At 38.3% G+C, this 21,288-nt stretch overlaps 1 protein-coding gene across 1 annotated transcript in view; it reads right to left on the bottom strand.

Moving 5' to 3' along the window:
• NKAIN3 (sodium/potassium transporting ATPase interacting 3) overlaps positions 1-21,288 on the bottom strand; it is an 838,213-nt gene that overhangs the window by 383,223 nt on the left and 433,702 nt on the right. The window contains exon 2 of the mRNA XM_072604673.1: positions 2,942-3,079. Coding sequence (XP_072460774.1) covers positions 2,942-3,079 — 138 coding nt within the window. The remainder of the gene's footprint in view (positions 1-2,941; positions 3,080-21,288) is intronic.

The raw sequence follows: 21,288 nt of genomic DNA, 5'->3' as shown, positions 1-21,288 counted from the left end.
CAAAGTTGCCATGATCTATACTGAAGTCAAAGATCTCCAAGAGGGTTGGAGGCAGTGGGCAGAACTCCTTTAAGAGCTCTTTCCTCACACATAAAGAAAACTAAAAACTGTTGAAGCACTTCCTTCAATAAAGAGCTTTATTAGGTACTAAATAATCATTCATCATTGTGGAGGAAAGAGAAACAGCTAAGTGTTTAAAGCAGTAACAATAAAGATGAGGAGAACTGTATATGTTAATTCTCACCACTGCCTAAAGATTGCACACTGGAGTCATGCTCAGAAATTATTAGCCATCAGAGTTTAGTTTTTCATGTTAGCCACAGAGGGAAGGAAGCAATATTAGAAAAAAAAAAAGGGGGAGGAGGGATAGGTTTAATGGATATTTAAAAAAAAAAAACTCTAGAGAAGGATGAGAATGAGGAAATCTTCTGTTCTTCCTTTATCTACAGAAGAGAAACATATTATGATTGGTTCTCATACCTCTTGATCTCTGTAGACCTAGAGTCCTATAGTGGGGTGAGGGGAGAATAAGCATTTATTAAGTACCGACTATGTGCCAAGCACCATATTAAGTGCTTTTCAAATACTATCTCATTCATAGTGACTAGAGAATAAGAAGCTTCTGAATCAAAGTAAACTCCATTAAATTCCAAAATACGCCTCTGAGTATACTGGTTATTTAGTAATTAATATTTAATCAATATTCATATGATTCTTCTGAGGATTTTTTAAAAGAGTGAATTGTCACAATAAGGATTCTTATTATTTCATCTCATAAATTCAGTTGGCTGTTATTTAAGAGGTAAGTTTCTTGGTTAGCACTATATGAGAATAAGTCATAAACTGGTATCAATGATTCTGATCTACAAATATATGACCCATAATAAATAAATAAACAGGCTCTATGGTCTAGATTGGGGGGAGGGGGAACCTGTAGCCTCAAAGCCACATGTGGCCCACTAGGTCTTCAAGTGTGACCCTTTGGCTAAATCCAAACTCCACAGAACAAATCATTTTATTAAGGGAATTTATTCTGTGAGGTTTGAATTCAGCACACTTGAGCACCTAGAGGGCCACATGTGGACTCAAGGCTGCAGGTTCCCCACCCTAAGTCACTGTATAGATGAGGAAATTGAGATTCAGAAAGGTAATGATTCACCAGAATTACACAATATTTAGGGGTAGAGCTCAACTGAACCTGGCTTCTCTGACTGCAAATTCAGAACTTTTCCTCCAGTCTTATTTGAAAAAATGAAATGAGAATCAGAAGTTTTATGATCAAATTAACAGAGTATGCAATGACTGCAGAATCCCATGGGATATATTTTATTCTACTGAGTCTTTTAAAGCGTGTAGTTACCATTCTAGCATGTTGTAATTTAAATATGGCTTGTTACTTCTCACAACCACCTCACAAGGATGGTTCACAATATTGTCCCCAACTTTTAAATGGGGAAAATGAGTCACATAGAAGACCATTCTCTAGAGAATGAAGTTGAAAATATTCCCATTGCATTTTTAAAAACCAATAAAAACCAAGCATGTGTCCATCAAATTGAAAAAGCATAATGTAATCTTAGAGAATGGGTTTAAATTCAATATGATCCCGAAAACATGAAAAAAATTGCTAAGTTAAAAACAGGATGAAGTTCATTAGTGACTTAATTACAATACCTAGCATTTACATTGTGAGTCACACTTGCTAAATACTTTACATATACATATACATACATACATCTCATTTCATCCTCACAACAACCAGTAGGGGTAAATATTATTATCCCCATTTTACAGGAACTAAGGACTAAAAAAAGGTTAAGTGACCTGCCCAAGATGGTACCTAATAAGTGTCTGAGGCAAGATTTGAACTCAGGTCTTTCTGATTCTAAGACCAATACTCTATCTATTCCACCACCTGGTTAATGTTGTAAAGTAACCATTGAAGTACACATTTGTGATTTCTGTACCATTTTTTTAAAGGAAATATAAGGGAAATTTTGAGATAACTGAAGAAAAGAAAGGAGCCAAAAGGTCCGAATTGTAGGAGGAACATCTTAAGATCATAACATCTAAAGTTGGAAGAGATCTTAGAGGCCATAGAACCTTACCCCCTCACTTTACATATGTAGAAACTGAGGTGAGGGGAGATGAAGTGATTTCCCAAGGCCACACATTAAATAATGTGGGTGCTTTTTGAAATTATTGTAATTTTTCATTTATTTCATAACTAAAATGCCATTAACTTTCCCCATGACAATATGAATATCATAGATAGCTGACTATAGTCAGATTCTGTCACAAAAATATCTTGCTAGACCATGTATTAAGTCATGCTTAATATTAATGTTATGCTTAATGCTCTATCTATTAATGCAATTAATCTTTCTTATCATATAACATGGAAAATGTATGTATGTATTTTCTTTTCTCCCAGATTCTGTTTTATAAGGGAGTCATCTGTAGAGCCAAGAAAACATTAAAAGAAATTATTGAAATCTTTTCATTCAGTGGATTTGACACCAAGGATTTCAATTCATATCCTCATATTTCCTTGGGCAAGGCATATAGCCTCTCTAGGCCTTCATTCTCTCACCTGGGAAGCTAGAGTAGATGATGATGTGAGATTTTTTTTTTTTAATCTCAGAATGTAAGAATTTAACTTTTCCCTGAAGCAGTTTAAGAGGAGGAATTAAATCTTAATTGAAAAGTTTATATACTAGACCAGGTGATTCACTAGTATAGGGAACTCCTAACATGCAGATAAAGACCAACTCCGTAAGGTGGTCTTGGAGAGTTGCTTGAGGTGCTGAAAAATTAAGTGACTTGCTTGGGATCACAGTATTAGAGTCTGGTCTTCCCATCTCAGAGGCCAGCTCTCTACCCAACACATAGCCCTACCTCTCTGTGTAAATTAAGGACATGATAAAAGTAGGAGACTTACCACCACTATATATCGAGGTCTAAACTGAATGGTTCCAAACAAGCCCAAAATGACAACTATTATGTGCAGAAAATTTCCAAGAATTGGTGCCCACTGGAAGCCAAGGAAGTCAAAGATCTGCCTCTCTAACGCTGAGAGCTGGAACAAAATAAATGCCAGATATTAGCATACAATGTAAATTTCAACATATAGCACTTATTTCATTCTTCACAACTTCAGAGTTTTGAATTAAAACAAATTTTGCTGTGTCAAAGTCCTGGGCAAATTCTCTCTCACTATCAGAAGATGCCCTCTTCCCTCTCCACAAGAAATTCACGGGATAGTGAAAGCAACCAAGGACTTGGAGGAGGTCAAAGAGCCCTCCTGGCCCCTCTGGAAAGCTCCATTTGCTGAGAACTTAGCATTCTCTCCCAAGTCTAGTCCAACTGCCAGGGTATTGAAAACATTTCTTCATCATGCCTGGTGTTTGAACCCCTTAAAAAAGTCAACACTTTGCATTCTCTCTGGGAGTGGAGCTATTAAGAAGAATAGGCATTTCCCATCATTAGTAAAACTTACTGTTTCTGGCTTCCAACCTACATTCTTTTAAATATTATTGCTCAAAGTGAAATAGTTGGTTTTCAAGATAATGGACAACACAAACAGTCAAAGAAAGAAGATAAATGGAAATACATTCCTTACCATCTACTAAATGGTTGAAAAGTTGCAGAGAAATGTTATTTGAATCTAAGTTCTACTATGTGAATCAAATAGTTTTCTCAGTACAAGTCTAATGTGGCAAAACCAAGGCACTTAAAATAAAATGAGGGGCTTAATCTCAATGCATTAGACCTGAACTGATAGAAACACTGTAATTTTGAAAGGAACTGCTCCTTGACCTCTGTGATTTCATTGGCAAATACATACAAAGTTAATGCTTTTAGGGCAGTGAGCTGGCATAACAGATAGAGCCGAGCACCTCAGAATTGACACTTTCACATTGCAGTGTTTGAGAAGACTTTTGGGAATCCCTTGGACAGCAAGGAGATCCAAACAGTCAATATTTAAAGAAATTAATTCAGGCTATTCATTGGAAGGTCAAATACTAAAACTGAAGCTTAAATATATTGGACACTTAATGAGAAGGTGTGACTAATTGGAAAAGACTTTGACTTTGGGAAATATTGAAGACAAAACGAGAAGGGGAATATGAATATGAACTTAGATTTGGAGAGATGGAGGATAGAAAGATCTGGCATGCTATGGTCCATAACGTCATGAAGAGTCACGACTGAATGACTGAACAAGAAGAAAAGTGCTTTCCAATGCTGCTGCTGAAGGTGTCATAAGTAAAAAGTGAATGGAGTTCTAGATTTGGAGTTAGAAAGACCTGAGTTCAAATCCATCCTCAGAAACTTTCTAGCTTTGTGACCCCCGAAACGTCATTTTCCCTCTGTCTGTCCCTGTTTCCTTAACTGTAAAATGGGGAATAATAATGATGCTTTCAGCAGCAACATTAACATAACAATTCTTGTTGTCAGGATAAAATGAGAAAATATTTGTAAAGTGATTGGAAACGTAAGTGCCATATAAATGCTATTACCTTTATCATCACAATTAAATGAAAAAGGGAGCAGAGTCTATGTACTAAGTATATATTTTCAAGTGTTGAACTTTATCTTTTGTGCTATTATAAAATTACATTGTTATGCATAAATTATATAGCAGAAAGAACTGGCTTTGAAGTAAGAAATAACTAGATCCAATCCACCTTACACATGTTGGCTGAGTGACCGTGGGAAAAGAACTTAACATCTCTTTACTGACATTCACTGGAAGATATTATTCACTGGGAGCTCTTTATAACAATGAAATCACAAGACCAGTGCCCAACCCTCTCTTCATTCAGAGTTCAAGTAACAGATCAGGTCACTTTGTAGAAAATTCCCACAATAACTCCCATTTTGGATCTAAATTTCCCATCCTAGAATTTAAGGTGCATCAGAAGCTGGTAGTGTATGAACTTGTCAGCATTATCTCACAAATTCTGCATAAAATATTCTATTCTCTAATCTTACTATATGACTTTGTGGTCCCTCCCCTCAGAGCCATCTTTTCCTACATTCGTACTTGAAACATATCATACCAATTTTGTTTTTCTGGTTTTTTTTTTTTTCTGTTGAGATCTAATTTTAAAACCCCTCTTCCAGGAATCCTTTTGTGATCTCCATAGTCCAAAATGTATTTTCCTTTCTTCATACTTTTTCATATTACTTATCTGTTTGAAGCTCTATGAAATTTTACTAGCTGTCTCCCATTCCTACATTAAATATTTGTGCCTGACTTCTACCAGATATTTGGTAGAGCTCACATTGAACTGATCAGTCACAATGGGACACACTGTACCTTGACTCCAATATAATGATGGCACTTTGGCATCATGATGGGAGCCTCCATTTCTCAAATTCTTTCCTGCCTCACTTCTACCTCCTGGCTTCCCTGGCTTCTTTCAAGTCTTAGCTAAAATCTCACTGCCTGTAAGAAGCTTTTCCTAATCCTCCTTATGTTAATAACTTCCCTCTGAGATTATCTCTAATTTATCATATGAATATGTAGATGAAAACATTTGACTGTGATTCATTTCTCTCTCTCTCCATGTATATATGTGTTGTATATGTACACATATATGTATATATACACACATACATATGTATATATATACACATTTATGTATATATACACATACACACTCCATGAGCAAAACAAAATAGCAGTAGCACAAAAGAAATGAGATGTGCAAATCTAGAGAAATCTCTACCCCAAATGTTCAAAGGGACTATTTGTACCCAACTTGTGGTAGAACCTTCCAAGCTATTACTGGATGATCAACCATAGTTGAACACACTAAACCTTGACCCCAACATCACGATGTCCTTGGTCCTCTTTGTGTACAAAGGATAAACAATAAAAGCCAACACCATCCTCCTAGTCCTTCAGGCTCTCAACCTAGGAATCATCCTGAATTTCTCACTATCTTTCACTCCCCCATACTACGTTTGCAATATCTTTCAAATATGTTCCCTTTTGTTCTCTGACATCACCACTACTCTAGTGCAGGTGCTCATCACCTAACACCTGGATTATTATAATAGTTTCCTGGTGCATGTGTCTGCCTCAAGTCTCTCCCCATTCCAATTCATCCTCCATTCAGTCATTAAAGTCATTTTCCTAAAGCACAGATCTGACCACATTACCTAACTCTGACCCTACTCAATAAACTTCAATGGCTTCCTATTGCCTCCAGAAACAAATACAAAATCCTGCTTGGCATTTAGTGTACATAATCACCTTTCCAAGGTACATAATCTTTGATCCAGTGATACTGGTCTCCTGGTAGTTCCATAAATAAGGCATTCTGTCTCTGTATCAGTAAGCACCCCAACATATACGGGGGGGGGGCGCTGTTACCACAGGTTCTTAGATCTGCATTCCTTAAAAGAAAACAACTTTCAAGGGGTTAGCAGTCACTTTAATCAAGCACGTGTATCATTCACCTAGTTCAGGGGAGTCAGCATCCAGAACTTCAAAGGAAATACAGAGAAATCAAATATCAACCTACATGGCATCCTCTGCCTGATCATCAACAGACAGACCCAACTGTCTGACCATAGTTGCCGGAGAGGAAAAACACTGACATCTGAGTTTTCAAAGCCGAGGGGCTCCTTAGTGGCTTCCCAGAGTCCTCTTCTGCCCAAACACTTCCAGTAAGCCCAAAATAAAACCTCAACTCAGAGTATTTATACCTTTTTTAGAGCCAGAGAGCATCACAACCCACTAACAAAAGATGTGGGCCTTCCTATAAATCTTCCCTAATCAAACTCTCCTTAATGGACAGGCCCATTAGTTGGTGGGTAAGATCTTTAATCACATTAAAATAATTAACACTACAAATACATATACTGTTTCTAGTTAAAGAAACTCTTGTTTCGGAACTTCTAGTAAAGACTCTTACTTGATAAAGACAAGATACAATCAGAGGCACTTGATTATACTAAAACAAAAACAGCAAAAGATCCTATTTTGATTGCCATCACAGTCTTTCAGCTCTAGGTATTTTCTGATTATCTCCTATACTTGGAAGGCTCCCCTTCCTCTCACTACTGACCTATCTGTCTTCTTTTAAGGGTCAAGTAAAATCTCTCTTCTATATGAAGACTTCCCCAACTCCTCTTAATTCCTTCTGTTACATTTCCACTTTATCTCATTTATAGTTTGATTTGTATTTGCATGTTGTCTCTCTCATTAGATTGTAACCCCCTTGAGAGCAAGAACTGTCTTTTGCCTCTTTTTGTATCCTCAGAGTTTATCATCGTGCTTAGCAAAGAGCAGGCACTTAATAAATGTTTCCTGATTGATTACTGATTGATTATAGGATTACAGTAACACTCCTGAGAGAGAATTATTTAAATTATCATATTTAAAATATGATTCTTATTTTACTCATTTTGTTCAATGAAGTTCAATAGCTAGAAACAGTCCCAAGGAAAGTTTCTTCATACTATTTTTTTTTTTAATTTTCTGTATTCTGTTGACTATCACAGAGGTTAATTAAATGACTTCTAAAGTTGAATCAAAGTATTAGGACATAAATTTGTACTCTGTAGTCTCACTGAAAGCATCACTGGTAAAACTCCAGCAGTACTTCATCTCATTCCTGCATGATTTTGATCTTCCCAGCCAAGGTTCTATAATATAAAAGTTTTTCACACCACATAGCTAAGAGATTATGAGTTATTATGATGGTGATATCTATTTAAAGCATTGTTCTTAAGTTTTTTATGAAAATTGTTATAGCCAGATGCTTGTGGGCAACAGATTTTATTGTAATAATGCTCCAATTTCAATAGAGTTTATTGGTTGGCTTCTCCAGAATATTGTGAGGTCTTTATTTGTAGTATGGGGATTTGCCATCTGCCAGTTCACAAAAGATAGCAAGCTTATAAAACATATAATTCCAGTTACAAAGTCATGAAGAATTAAATTGTTCAACACTCAATAGATACTATACTTTAATAGTCTGCAGTGATTAGGCACATGATTCCCACTATTTCCTTTCCATATCTACACTAATGACTGAATCCAGGCTCCTTAAGGATAACTCTTGTAATTTCTAATGCTATGATGTTTTTGTAGTTTTTGATCCTGAAATACCATCACTGGCTGGTCCATTTCCATAAATCAGTTTGCTTGACTCAGTCACTTGTTTGATGTTTCTTTGTCTGCTGAGTCCATCCAGATGCCAACCATTTCAGGCCTTTCGATTCCACTTCTGATTCTTAGTCATTTCATAGGAACCATCTGGATGGAAGTCACTTTTGGTTACATTTAACAAATCCAGTGCCAGGTCCCTCTTTACAGACTTTATTATTGCTTAGTAGAGTGATGTCTGCTTATTCACAAAGTATTTCTGTAGGATTCAGATCTGTGTGTTCTGTGTTCTGAGAATGTCTATCAACCTTCTCCCCCATTTTTAGCACTGAAGTGTTCATCTTTCTGGACCTGCCTTAGTATAATGGACCCAGTGTTCTATTAATATTGTACAAGTTTTCTAATAGTACTTTATACATCCATGAAAGTTCATTTTGGAATTTTGAAAGTGTACATTTAGCCTGATATTATGTCGATGTTAATTGCTTAAAATATATTTTTCCCTTTCAGCTTTGATTTTTGAAGGCCAATAAGTCCCTAAATATATTCGGGAACAGCCTTCTCTTTAAGCTTGCTTAGAGGAATGTAAGATATTTATAGTTATCACTTTCATCTAATTGGTTGAAAATGACCTCTGAATTCAAGCTGAAAGCTTTTCATCTTTAACTCTACTTAACATGTCAGTAATTTCACATTCATCTAGTAAAAAGGAATACATTCTGTTATCATTGAAGAAATATGTAGTAAGATGAAGGAACTGTTTGATTTGCTTTTTGGTATAGCCGTGTACAGGTTGATGTCATCTCTATGCATCATATCATTAATACAGTATCTTGGTTAGACTCTTAATTTGGAAGCCATGCTTAGGAGATATAAAAGGCAATGTATTCAAGGCTAGGCAGAACTAAAATGGGATTAAATGATCTCCCTTAAAAATGCTAAATTTTATGGGAATGGTTCTTGATGTTATGATGAGGTATTTAAGTGGTACAGTGGATAGAGCAATGAACTTGGAGTCGGGAAGACCTGAGTTCAATTCCAGCCTCAGATATTCACTATCTGTGTGACCTTGGGCAAGACATTTGACCTTAGTTTCCTCAACTGTAAAATGGGGATGGTGATAGAACCTGCTTCTCAGGGATGTTGTGAGAAACAAATGAGATAATATTTGCAAAGTGGTTACAAAATGCCTGTCACAAATTTGGTGTCATATAAATGCTAGCTATTATTACTGAAAAGTTTTACATGTGGAAATCTAGCATTCTTACCATACTTGGCTTTCTTTCATATATTTGTAGTATGCAAATAATAATTCTAATAATAGCTAGCATTTCCCTAGTGCCTTAAGGTCTGCAAAGTGTTTTATTTATGTGTATTATTTCCATTGATAAGCCACGAGAATGCAATTGACCCAAAAGCTTGGCATTAATCAAAAAGACAGTACATATGTCACCATGCTTTTTAGCAGCTGATTGAAAAAAATGACTGAACTGAAAACAAATTGCTCTTATTTTTTAAGAACCCTTTTTCTATTCCTCATGCTGTGAATGTTTTATATAAAATGCATAAATACATAATTCGACTTTATTTGGAAGGGCTGTTGAAATGCTCATTCTTTGATAATAGATATATGATGCCTTTGGTTTATAAAGGTGGGATGAGTCTTTTGGCTGGAAGGAAAATGATAAAGAACCTTGCTAATAATTCATGCAATGCTAAGAAACATTTTAGCCAGAAACTATGGCTCTCATCTGGACCTGCGGCTTTTCAGTTTCGTAGGGTAGCTTAAGTTTCAGTAGCCCCCATTGACATAACTTGCTCTGTCATGCATTATATTCTTTGTGTCTAATATTTCTGTTTCTCATTTGATCCATTTTGTGTTTTTGTTGAGTTCAATTTCCTGTAACCAGAAAGAAAATCCAAAATTTTGTATGTCTTCCTTCAGAGATTCTGGCTTGCCCTGGATTTCTTTACTCTGCAAGCTTCTTAGTAGCTGGGTGGCACAGTAGATAGAGTACTGTAGCTGAAATCAGGAAGATTTCAGTTTAAATCTGGTCTCAGATACTTGTGACCTTGGGAAAGTCATTTAACTTCTGCCTGCCTCAGTTTTCTCATTTATAAAATGAAAATTATAAAAGTACATAATTCTCAAGGTTATTGTAAGGATAAAATAATAATTGTAAAGTACTCTGTGGACCTTAGAGCATAGTATAAATGTTTGGTTGTAATTATTATTCTTATTCCATAGTAAAATTTCTGATTAATATTTAATTATTTCTTTGTGCTGCTTCAATTCCTTAGATGACCTTAACCTTTGCATTTTACATTCAGTTTCTGATTAAGGGAATCTATTTTTCTAATATACTTTTATTTTCCAGATTGCTTTCTGGAGTGTGTGGAGGGGGAAGGAGAGATTTTTAACTGGGCAATATGATATTCAAGTTTTCTACTGCATGCATAGGTAACAATATTTCCCACAGAACTTCAATAGCTCCATCAATTTCCTCCTGCCAGGATGTAGGTTGACACCTGCTCTAAGCAATGTTCCTTGACAGCTCACCTTTCTTGCTATAGCGACACCATACTGCTATGTACATATCCTGAAACATTTTCAGAATTTCTGTCAAATACTATGGAGAAATATGGTCCTCTAATAGACATGGCAAAAACCAGTTTTCATAAATTACTCTGTCTAGTTATGACTGGTCTGTTAGTTGAATTCTTGGCATCACTCTTAGCAAGGGCATTTCAGAATTCCAACTTGTGTATCCATTTCCTTTTCAAAATTATTTGAGACTTTTGTCATGTGTTTCATGGAATATGTATTAGGTTAAAATCTTCAAAGACTTCAGAATGTTATGCTTTTTCCTGTTAAAAATTTAATGATTTTAATTTCATCTCTTGTCTATATTAGGTTTAGGAGTGAAGTTTTCCCCCTCCTTTTTGTTGTATGATTTTCTTGTCCTGATACATTATTGAAAGACTTGAGCATCAGAGCTGCTCTGAAAAAAAAAGTCTCTGACCATATCTGGTCAGACCTCTTTACAAATCTGTTATGATATGGGATTGGTAAAAAATGAAAGTATTTGCAGGTTCAGTCCATTTCATGTGTACTCGTGCTATGTGTATATTTCTATTTAGTGCCACTGACACTAAGGTATTTCCAAAAGGTGATTTATTTCTTGCAAACCATTTTCTTATGGAATCAGAATAGGAAAATGAATTATTCCATGCTGACACCTGACAAGCTGACCATCATGCCAATTTTGAGTAAGATTATCCTTTAACTCTATGCCACCCTCTCTATTTAATAGATTCGTGGAAGCAATTTCATTATACTACCTTCCAGGCACTGTGCTAAGCATTGGATTATCCAGTATTTCCACGTTTCTTCCAACTATGGTAGGTAAAGGTCTCAGGGTCCACAAAGTCTATTCAGTAGATCACTCTTACTGGCATTTGTTTGCTTTGCCATTGCTATCCTACTTCTATGACATGGACAATGGGTTTGAGTTTGAGGGGAATTATTACTATTACTATTAACTATTACTTTACTGTTTCTATTCCTATTTCCATTGTTATCTTTCTTCTCTTTCTCAGAAGCAGCATCATCATCATTTAATTGTACACTAAGCATTTATAATCTTCTTTATTTCCCTTGATAAACACACAATTTCACAGTAAAGATTATTAGCTATGTGGTACCCATTTGTAATGCTGACAACCCACAAGGTAACCTGTTGGTTATAATCTGAAACAAGCATCCAGTCTGAGGCATTTCAATTTCCTTAGACACAATGCCATTTACTCCAGTGCTGAACCTTCATCTGCCTTCATCAGCAATTGCTTTCAATTAGCTGTCTTATGGAACAGAAAAGACCCAATGCTTGCATGCATCCTCACCTTGGCCTCCTTCATTTTCCTGGTCCCTCATGTTCATTAAGTAATTCTACTCTTTCTTATCCATGATACGAAGATGGACCACAATGATCCAAAAACAAAGTGATGAGAGGAATGTAAGTAAATGGCACATTTTCCTCTCTGGTTTGTTTATGTTTGGTCAGTTGTTTTTCAGTGGTGTCAGACTCTTGGTGAGTCAATTTGGGGTGCTCTTGGTAGAGCTATTGGAGTGGTTTGCCAGTTCCTTCCCCAGGTCATCTTACAGATTAGGAAACTAAGGCAAATAGAGTTAAGTGACTTGCCCAAGGTCACATAGCTAATAAGTGTCTGAAGCCAGATTTGAACTCAGGAAGATGAGTTTTCATGACTCTAGGGCTAACACTCTATCCATTGTGCCACCTCACCACCCTATTTTTGTTTAGTGATTCTAATTGGTTTTCTTGTACTTAGGACTTAACATGGAAGCATTGGTGAACTTGGCCTCTTACTAGCAAACTCTCATTTATATACAAAACAGAAACAGCATGCTCTGACAATCAGAGCCTTGAAGAGCCATCGCAAGCAACCCACTGTGAAAAGTGGCCGGATTTAAGAGCTATGGTGCATCACAAAAACATTTAAACTGAACTTTTCAAACAGAGGGTAAAAACTCAATTTTCTTTCTGTCAAGAAATGCATGGCTAACATTTAATTTTAGAAGAGGATGAGAAAACTCACATAACAGAAGAGCTATTAGATTGATACTATGTATTAGGAAATCTGTTTTTCAGAAGGAATCATTTAGATTTAGAGCTGAAAATGTCTTAGAAATCACACAGTCCAACTGTTCATCTTTTAGATGAAGAAAATGAATTTCATAGGAAAACACTTTTGGCTCTGCATTTAACCAAGGAGTTGGGTATCCACCTCCTAACTTCTGCCTTCAGGTCAGGACCTTCTCCAGTGCTCCAGGGGCCATCCCCAGACCTTTACCATCTTCTGTTGCCATCTCCTACTTCTTAGCCAGAATCCCTTAGTCAAAACTTCCATCTTCTGCTTCCCCTTTTGCTGGAATGGGCTTCCTATTTGACTGTAGACCATAAATTGAATCAGGAGGAAGAATATTAACAGTCTAATCATCAGTCTCCCTCAATAGATTTCTCTCCATCTAGGGATATTCTGCCTGAACTCAGTCTTCAAAGGTTAGAATATTCCTAGCTGCTTATACTCTCCCTATCCCAGTGACTTTGAACCCACAACTGTTGTCATAGAAGTACAGTTACCTATCCTCCACAGTTCCCTCCCTTTAATGGTTTATTTTGCATTTCTTTATGAATACTTCAGACCATGTTATATGGTTGTTGATAACTTGGATTTCTTTCTTTAAAAACTGCCTGTTCCTACTTTTTTGATATTTATATATTGGGGAATGGCTTCAAGAAAAAAATTCTTTTTTTTTTTTATTTCACTTTTAACATTTATTTTCACAAAATTTTGGGTTACAAATTTTCTCCCCTTTTCTCCCCTCCCCCCCCAAACCCAAGCATTCTAATTGCCCCTGTGACCAATCTGCTCTCTCTTCTATCCTCCCTCTCTGCCCTTGTCTCCGTCTTCTCTTTTGTCCTGTAGGGCCAGATAGCTTTCTTTACCCCTTAACCTGTATTTCTTATTTCCTAGTGGTAAGAACATTACAGTTGATCCTAACACTTTGAGCTCCAACTTCTTTAGCTCCCTCCCTCTCCACCCCTTCCCTTTGGAAGACAAGCAATTCAATATAGGCCAAATCTGTGTAGTTTTGCAAATGATTTCCATACTAGTTGTGTTGTATAGGACTAACTATATTTCCCTCCATCCTATCCTGTCCCCCATTACTTCTATTCTCTTATGATCCTTTCCCTCCCCATGAGTGTCGACCTCGGATTGCATTCTCCTCCCCATGCCCTCCGCTCTAGCCTCCCCCCCACCCTGCTTGTGTCCTTGTCCCCGACTCTCCTGTATTGTGAGATAGGTTTTCCTATCAAAATGAGTGTGCATTTTATTCTTTCCTTTAGTGGAAAGTGATGAGAGTAGACCTCATGCTTTTCTCTCGCCTCCCCTCTTTATCCCTCCACTAATAAGTCTTTTGCTTGCCTCTTTTATGAGAGATAATTTGCCCCATTCAATTTCTCCCTTTCTCCTCCCAATATTTCTCTCACTGCTTGATTTCATTTTTTTTTTAAGATATGATCCCATCCTCTTCAATTCACTCTGTGCACTCTGTCTCTATGTATGTGTGCGTGTGTGCATGTGTGTGTGTGTACTCCCACCCAGTACCCAGATACTGAAATGTTTCAAGAGTTACAAATATTGTCTTTCCATGTAGGAATGTAAACAGTTCAACTTTAGTAAGTCCCTTATGACTTCTCTTTGCTGTTCACCTTTTCATGGTTCTCTTCATTCTTGTGTTAGAAAGTCAAATTTTCTTTTCAGCTCTGGTCTTTTCATCAAGAAAATTTGAAAATCCTCTATTTCATTGAAAGACCAATTTTTCTCCTGAAGTATTATACTCAGTTTTGCTGGGTAGGTGATTCTTGGTTTTAGTCCTAGTTCCTTTGACTTCTGGAATATCCTATTCCATTCATCTTCGATCCCTTAATGTAGAGGGTGCTAGATCTTGTGTTATCCTGATTGTATTTCCACAATACTTGAATTGTTTCTTTCTAGCTGCTTGCAATATTTTCTCTTTCACCTGGGAATTCTGGAATTTGGCCACAATGTTCCTAGGAGTTTCTCTTTTTGGATCTCTTTCAGGCGGTGTTCTGTGGATTCCTTGAATATTTATTTTGCCCTCTGGTTCTAGAATCTCAGGGCAGTTTTCCTTGATAATTTCATGGAAGATGATGTCTAGGCTCTTCTTTTGATCATGGTTTTCAGGTAGTCCCAGAATTTTTACATTGTCTCTCCTGAATCTATTTTCCAGGTCAGTTGTTTTTCCAATAAGATATTTCACATTATCTTCCATTTTTCCAATCTTCTCGCTATGTTCTGTGATATCTGTCTTTCTCACAAAGTCCTTAGCGTCCATCTGTGCCATTCTAGTTTTGAAAGAACTATTTTCTTCAGTGAGCTTTTGAATCTCCTTTTCCATTTGGCTAATTCTGCTTTTGAAAGCATTCTTCTCCTCATTGGCTTTTTGAACCTCTTTTGCCAATTGAGTTAGGCTAGTTTTCAAGGTGTTAATTTCTTCAACATTTTTTTGGTTCTCCTTTAGCAGGGAGCTGATCTGCTTTTCATGCTTCTCTTTCATCCCTCTCATTTCTCTTCCCAGTTTTTCCTCCACCTCTCTAACTTGATTTTCAAAATTCTTTTTGAGCTCTTCCATGGCCTGAGCCCATTGGGTGGGCTGGGACACAGAATCCTTGATTTCTGTTTCTCTGCCTGATGGTAAGCATTGTTCTTCCTCATCAGAAAGGAAGGGAGGAAATGTCTGTTCTCCAAGAAAGTAGCCTTCAATAGTTTTATTTCTTTTCCCTTTTCTGGGCATTCTCCCCAGCCAGTGACTTGACCTCTGAATATTCTCCTCACACCCACCTCGCCTCCTGGTCCTCCCAGCCAGCGTTTGGGGACTGAGATTCAAATGCTGCTTCCCGCCTTGGGGCTTTTGGTGGGGGCAGGGCTGCTATTCAGTGTGAGAATTAAGTTCAGATGGTCAGGTAGGGGCAGGGCCGCCTCTCAGGCTCAGTTCCCTCAGGGGGTTTATGTACAGACCTTCCACAATGCATCCAGGCTCCCGCCCGCTTGTGGAGCCCCTGTCTGCCGCCGCCTCTCAGCTTCTATCTCCCAGGGGGGCCCAAGCCATGGGGGCACCCCACTCCCCTCTCAACCCTCCAAAGAGACTCTCTCACCAACCCCCATCACCTGTGGGTGGAGGGGCTTGTGCCGCCGCTGGAGATCCCGTCCCTGAAGCCTGCTCGGATCTGTACCTCTCGGAGCCACGGCCACCGCAGGTCTGGGCTGGGCTCCGCGTCTGCAGCGCGACAGACCTTTTGCGAGAGGTTTGCAGGTCCCTCTGTGGGTGGAGGGAGCCGTGTGGCAGCTGGACATCCCCTCCCCGTAGCCTGCTCGGATCTTTTCCTCACAGTGTCGCGGCCGCTGCAGGGCTGCCCTCTGCTCCCAGTCCCGGCGCCCAGTCCGCAGCGCGAAGGAGCCCCCGCAAGAGGTTTGCAGGTCTCTCCAGAACAGAAATCTCCCTCGCTCCAATATTCCGTGGCCTCTGGGTGCAGAATTCACGGTGAGTTGGTCCCCTCTAGCTGTTCTGTGGGTTGTGGGTTCAGAGCTATGTGTCTGTGCGTCTTTCTACTCCGCCATCTTGGCTCCACCCCCCAAGAAAAAAATTCTTAAAGAGATAAGTGATGTGAAATAGCGAGATAGAAAATGGCATCTCCACAAGATAATTGGAAAAGACCTCTTAAGTCTACTAATTCAATCTCTTCATGTTACTCATGAGGAAAGTGAGACTGAGAGAGGTGAAGTAATTTGTGTAAGTAGACAGAGTTTAGACTTAACCACAAATCTTGAAACTTAGCTCTTGGCAACATCCAAATGGTGTTGGCAACACCTTTCCCCTTCTAGCTCTATCTGAGGGACCCAAGAACCACATTTCTATAATTCAAGACTCACTAGTGGGAAACCTATAGTTTCAGAGAAAATAGACTTTCTTTTTGCTAGAGCTAAGCCCTTAATAAGTGACTTTGATTTCATCCTCCTCCCTCTTCATGTCCTTACTCCAACAACAATCTTTTTTCATGTACATAACATCAGTCTCCCCATTTTTATAGTTCTCTTTCCCTCAACCTACAAACATACTTCAATTTCGACTTTCCTTAAGATGAAAACAACATCAATAAAAACTTCCCTTAACTCTGGCACCCTCCTTCTCATAAACTCAATGCCTCTTAACTACTTGTAATTTGGCTTTTGTCCACAGCATCTACTGAAACTGCTTTTTGTAACTTTTTAACAACATCAGTGTTCTCCTCTGAACTAATTATCTTTTATTGATTTGTGGCATTTGAAAAGGGGGATACTCCTTCCTTCTTGAACCTCTTTTCCCTTGGCTTCCCTGGCATATACACTCCAAGTTTTCTACTATTTGATAATTCCCTTTCCTTAATTCTGATACTTCTATTAAAGATACCACCACCTTTCTGACTTCAGAAGATCAGCTAAAGTCTGACCTCCTACACAAGACCGTTTCTAATGTCCCTTATTTTTAACCCTTCAGCCAAAAATTACTTTATATGTATCTTTTGTTTGTTTATCTGTACCCATGTGCTTTCTCCCAAATAGAATGGAAAATCCTCAAGATCAAACAGTGTTTTTGTTTATGTATCCCTAATATCTAGCACAGTGCCTGACTGTAATGATAATTTAAATGGGAAGATCTTTCCCATCCATTAGTAGACTCATGAGACCCACACAGGTCACATGGAGTATATGGTGGGAGGAGTTTGCTGAATGGATAGAGCAAGAAGGGGTGGAGCAAGAAATGAGTCAGAGCAATCAGAACTGGAAAAGAGACAGCAGGCAGCAACTGGCGTGAGTGGGAGAACTTGCTTATTATTTTGTTTGAGGGAGCCTATTTGTGAATTGTTTAAGGGAGCTGGTTTGTGGGAAGCCTAATAGAGGGAAGGCCTGGGGATGGCAGTACCCTCTGCATTGTTATTGTTTATAGATTTCTTTGTTGGTATGATGGATTTGGTTTTCTGGCACTGGGATTTGGCTTTCTGTTGTTTGAATAAATATTTTGGTTCTGCCTTCCATGTGGAGTCTGTTACATTTTGTGATTTGGAACTGTGCTGACAAATTCATAGCTGTTGCAGGTACTATGAATATTGCATTGGCGCTAAACTAACACATAATAGAAACTTAATAAATGCTGGCTGAATTGAATTGAGGTTTGTAGCCTTGGCTTCTTTTTCTTACCTTTCATTCTCCCAATGCCACTCAGTTACCTAGTCTTGTCATTTCTACCTCATCAATGGTTCTCCCATCTCCCCTCTCCTTCAGTCCCACTACAGACACTCTAGTTCTGCCCCTCATCTCTTCTTAGCCCCTCATCTTCTTCATCACTGCAAAAGCATCCTAGCTATTTGTTCTGCTTCCAGACATTCCCTAATCCAACCTATCTTTCTCAACATTGCCCAAGTCATCTTCCCATCTTCCTAAAACACTGCTAGGATACTCTCCCTTTCCACTGCCTGTATAAGCTCCTCACCCTGGTATTTAAAGCCCATCACAATCTAGATTTAAGTTGCTCACCAGTACTTTCTCATACAACTATTCTGAATGTATGTAGTCTATGTTATGGGCGCACTTGAATACTCTTCATCCTCCATTCTCCCCCATTCTCATCTTACTCTGCCATTGTCTTTGCATATTTCTCCCCCACACCTGGAATGGACTCACTTCCTTTCCCTAATTCCACTAATTTCCTTCTGTCTATGGACATTTCTCTCTTATTTCAAGACTCAATTCAGATGGGATCTTCTCCATGAAGCCTTCTTTCCATAGCGCTTTCCCAACCAGGTAAAACTGATCTTTCCTTCTGTGAATTTCTCCTAACACTTTACGAGATCTCCTTCTCCCCCCCTCCCTCTCCTCCTCCCCTCCCTCTCCCTCCCCTTTCTCCTCCTTTGGCTCCCCCCTCTGTCTCCCTCCCTCCCTCTCTCTCTCTCTCTCTCTCTCTCTCTTTATCTCTCTCTCTCTCTGTCATCAAATTTGTCATTTTGGAGAACAACCAGTTAAATCCGGGCTACCAAGGACAGTATATGGTAAAGGTGGGACTATGATCCAGGTCTTCCTCACTCTAAGACCAACTCTCTATTCATTACACCATGCTACCTACGTCCCATATTACTACTTTGACTATGATTGCAACTACCACTGTGATGACAACTACTATTTACTACTACTACTGCTACTACTACTACTACTACTACTACTACTACTACTGCTACTACTACTACTACTACTACTGCTACTACTACTACTACTACTACTACCACTACTACTACTACTACTACTACTACTACCACCACTGCTACTACAGTGAGCTGGTTGACTAGCTAGCTAGCATTTATATAGTGCTTTGATTCTTGCAGCAACCTGTGAGGTAGGTACTATTACTACATCCATTTTAAAGATGAGGAAACTGAGGTAGAGGAAGGTTTTTGATTTATTTAAGATTACACAGCTACTAAATGTCTAAGGTTGAATTTGAACTCAGGTCTTCCTGACTCAAAGTTCAGCACTCCATTCACTGCATGCCTGCATGTGTTCATTTCCCCCCTCATCATATTGAAATCTCCTTGAGAACAGGGTCTGTTTTTTTTGTGTGTATATATATATATGTGTGTGTGTGTGTGTGTGTGTGTGTGTGTGTGTGTGTGTGTGTGTGTCTGTGTGTGTGTGTGTGTGTGTGTGTGTGATTTTGGTGCTACCACAATGCCTTACATATAATCAGAGCTTAAGGAATTTTTAAATATAGCAATATTTGCTGACATTGGATGTGAAGAATGTAAGGCATGTGACCAAGTAAGTCTCTAGGGAATGAGATAGCACTTGGGCAAGGTTGTGTGATGTTTCTTCGGGTGTCTCTCTATGTTTATTCAGTATGGTGCTGGCTGCTGACTGACTGGTGGAATCAGTTAGGGGAAACATCTAGGAGTCTATGAAGAAGATTTCTGTTCCTTGGGTGTCCACGAATAAAGTTCTCATCAAGTTCAGCTCTTCAGGTATCTGGGTCAAATGATATCTAAACAGGAACATGTATCACATTCAGCCTAGAGCCATGCAGCTGATCCTTGCCACTGGGTTGAATTTCTCCTCCCTGGAGGAAAGATGATCAGTGGTATATACGATGATGAGCTACTCAGAATTTCTCCAATTTGGAGCTGACCTAGGGTCGAGACGTCCCTTCCTGGAGCCACTGTGATCTAGGATGACATCTAGAGAGGGGCTAATAGAGAAAAGAGGGGAAAAGGTAGTAAAGTATATCTCTGGGCATTTCCTTGCATATATCACAGTACAGAGTGGGCTTATGTCCACAGCAAAGTGAAAGTGAATGTTCATCCTGAAGAAATGATACTCATTTGGGATTCTGCTTCATAATAAAAATATTGAACTCATTTATTCTCTCATACTTTCTGCCCTCTGGCAAGAAGCAGAGACCATAAAAAGATCTCCACTTGAACTCACCAACAGCTACATGAGAGTGTTTCAATAAATTTAGAGACCAAAACAGAACCAAGGACTCTTGGTGGCACAGAGGGATGCTTTCTCTACTTGTAAACTCTAGCCCTGAAATAGTTTTTTAGGTGATATTATTGGCACTGCTTTTTGAGGCCCATTCTCTGATTTTTTCTATATATTTTGGTTTCCCATACTTTATATAGTCACCTGAGTATTATTAATATTGTCACTAACCAGCTGCATGATCTTAGATGAGTCTTTTCTATCTTCCTAGAGCGTAGGGAGATGGATTAGCTCTCAAGGTCTTCATTTCTATTCTTTTATGAAACTAATAAATCGTGTTGCCTGTGTAAACAATAAGGTCCACTGAACAATTTGGAGGACCAACAAATGAATTTGTCATGTGGCACAAATCCGTTTTCACATGGTGTAAGGAAAAGTAGGTAATGGTGACAAGGAAAGATTCTGCTTGAAAGATCACTTTGCGGTGAAAATTGATAAAACGTTATGGATGTTAAAATCCAGGAAAAGTGGATAAAATGAGCGGATGTATAACACATCAATTTATATAAGCATTTAAAAGTCTTATTGCATTTATTTGGCATATCTAATTTAATTTTCAACTGGAAGAGCAATAATGAAATTGTAGGAAATAGGTGATGACCATTTACACAAATTCTATTCATACATCTCATAGGCCAAATATTTTTTTCAAAGAAATTTTACAAAGTCTCCAAAATGATAATAACAAATTTCATTTGTACAGCAGTTAACATTTCTTATAAGAATTTTCAGGTTTTTATCTCCATTTGACAGAGGAAAAAAATCCAAGGAGCAAGTCCTTTCTGCTAGCACAGGCCTGTTCCTAAAAGAAGTTTTCTAAAACAGCGTCACTTCTTCATCCTCTCTGGTTGCTACTGTGACCTGCCCACTGGGGACGAGCCTACAATTTTCCCTGAAGCTCCTCACATGTAGATCAATTTTGTTCAAAGAGTTTTGTTTTCTGATAATTTTCAGTTGCCATTACTGTCATAATTTAAAATTGATTA

Source organism: Notamacropus eugenii, chromosome 4, assembly GCF_028372415.1.
Source record: "Notamacropus eugenii isolate mMacEug1 chromosome 4, mMacEug1.pri_v2, whole genome shotgun sequence".
Taxonomy (NCBI): domain Eukaryota; kingdom Metazoa; phylum Chordata; class Mammalia; order Diprotodontia; family Macropodidae; genus Notamacropus; species Notamacropus eugenii.
The sequence above is the reverse complement of the archived record's forward strand: the minus strand, read 5'-3'. Positions and strand labels throughout refer to the sequence as shown.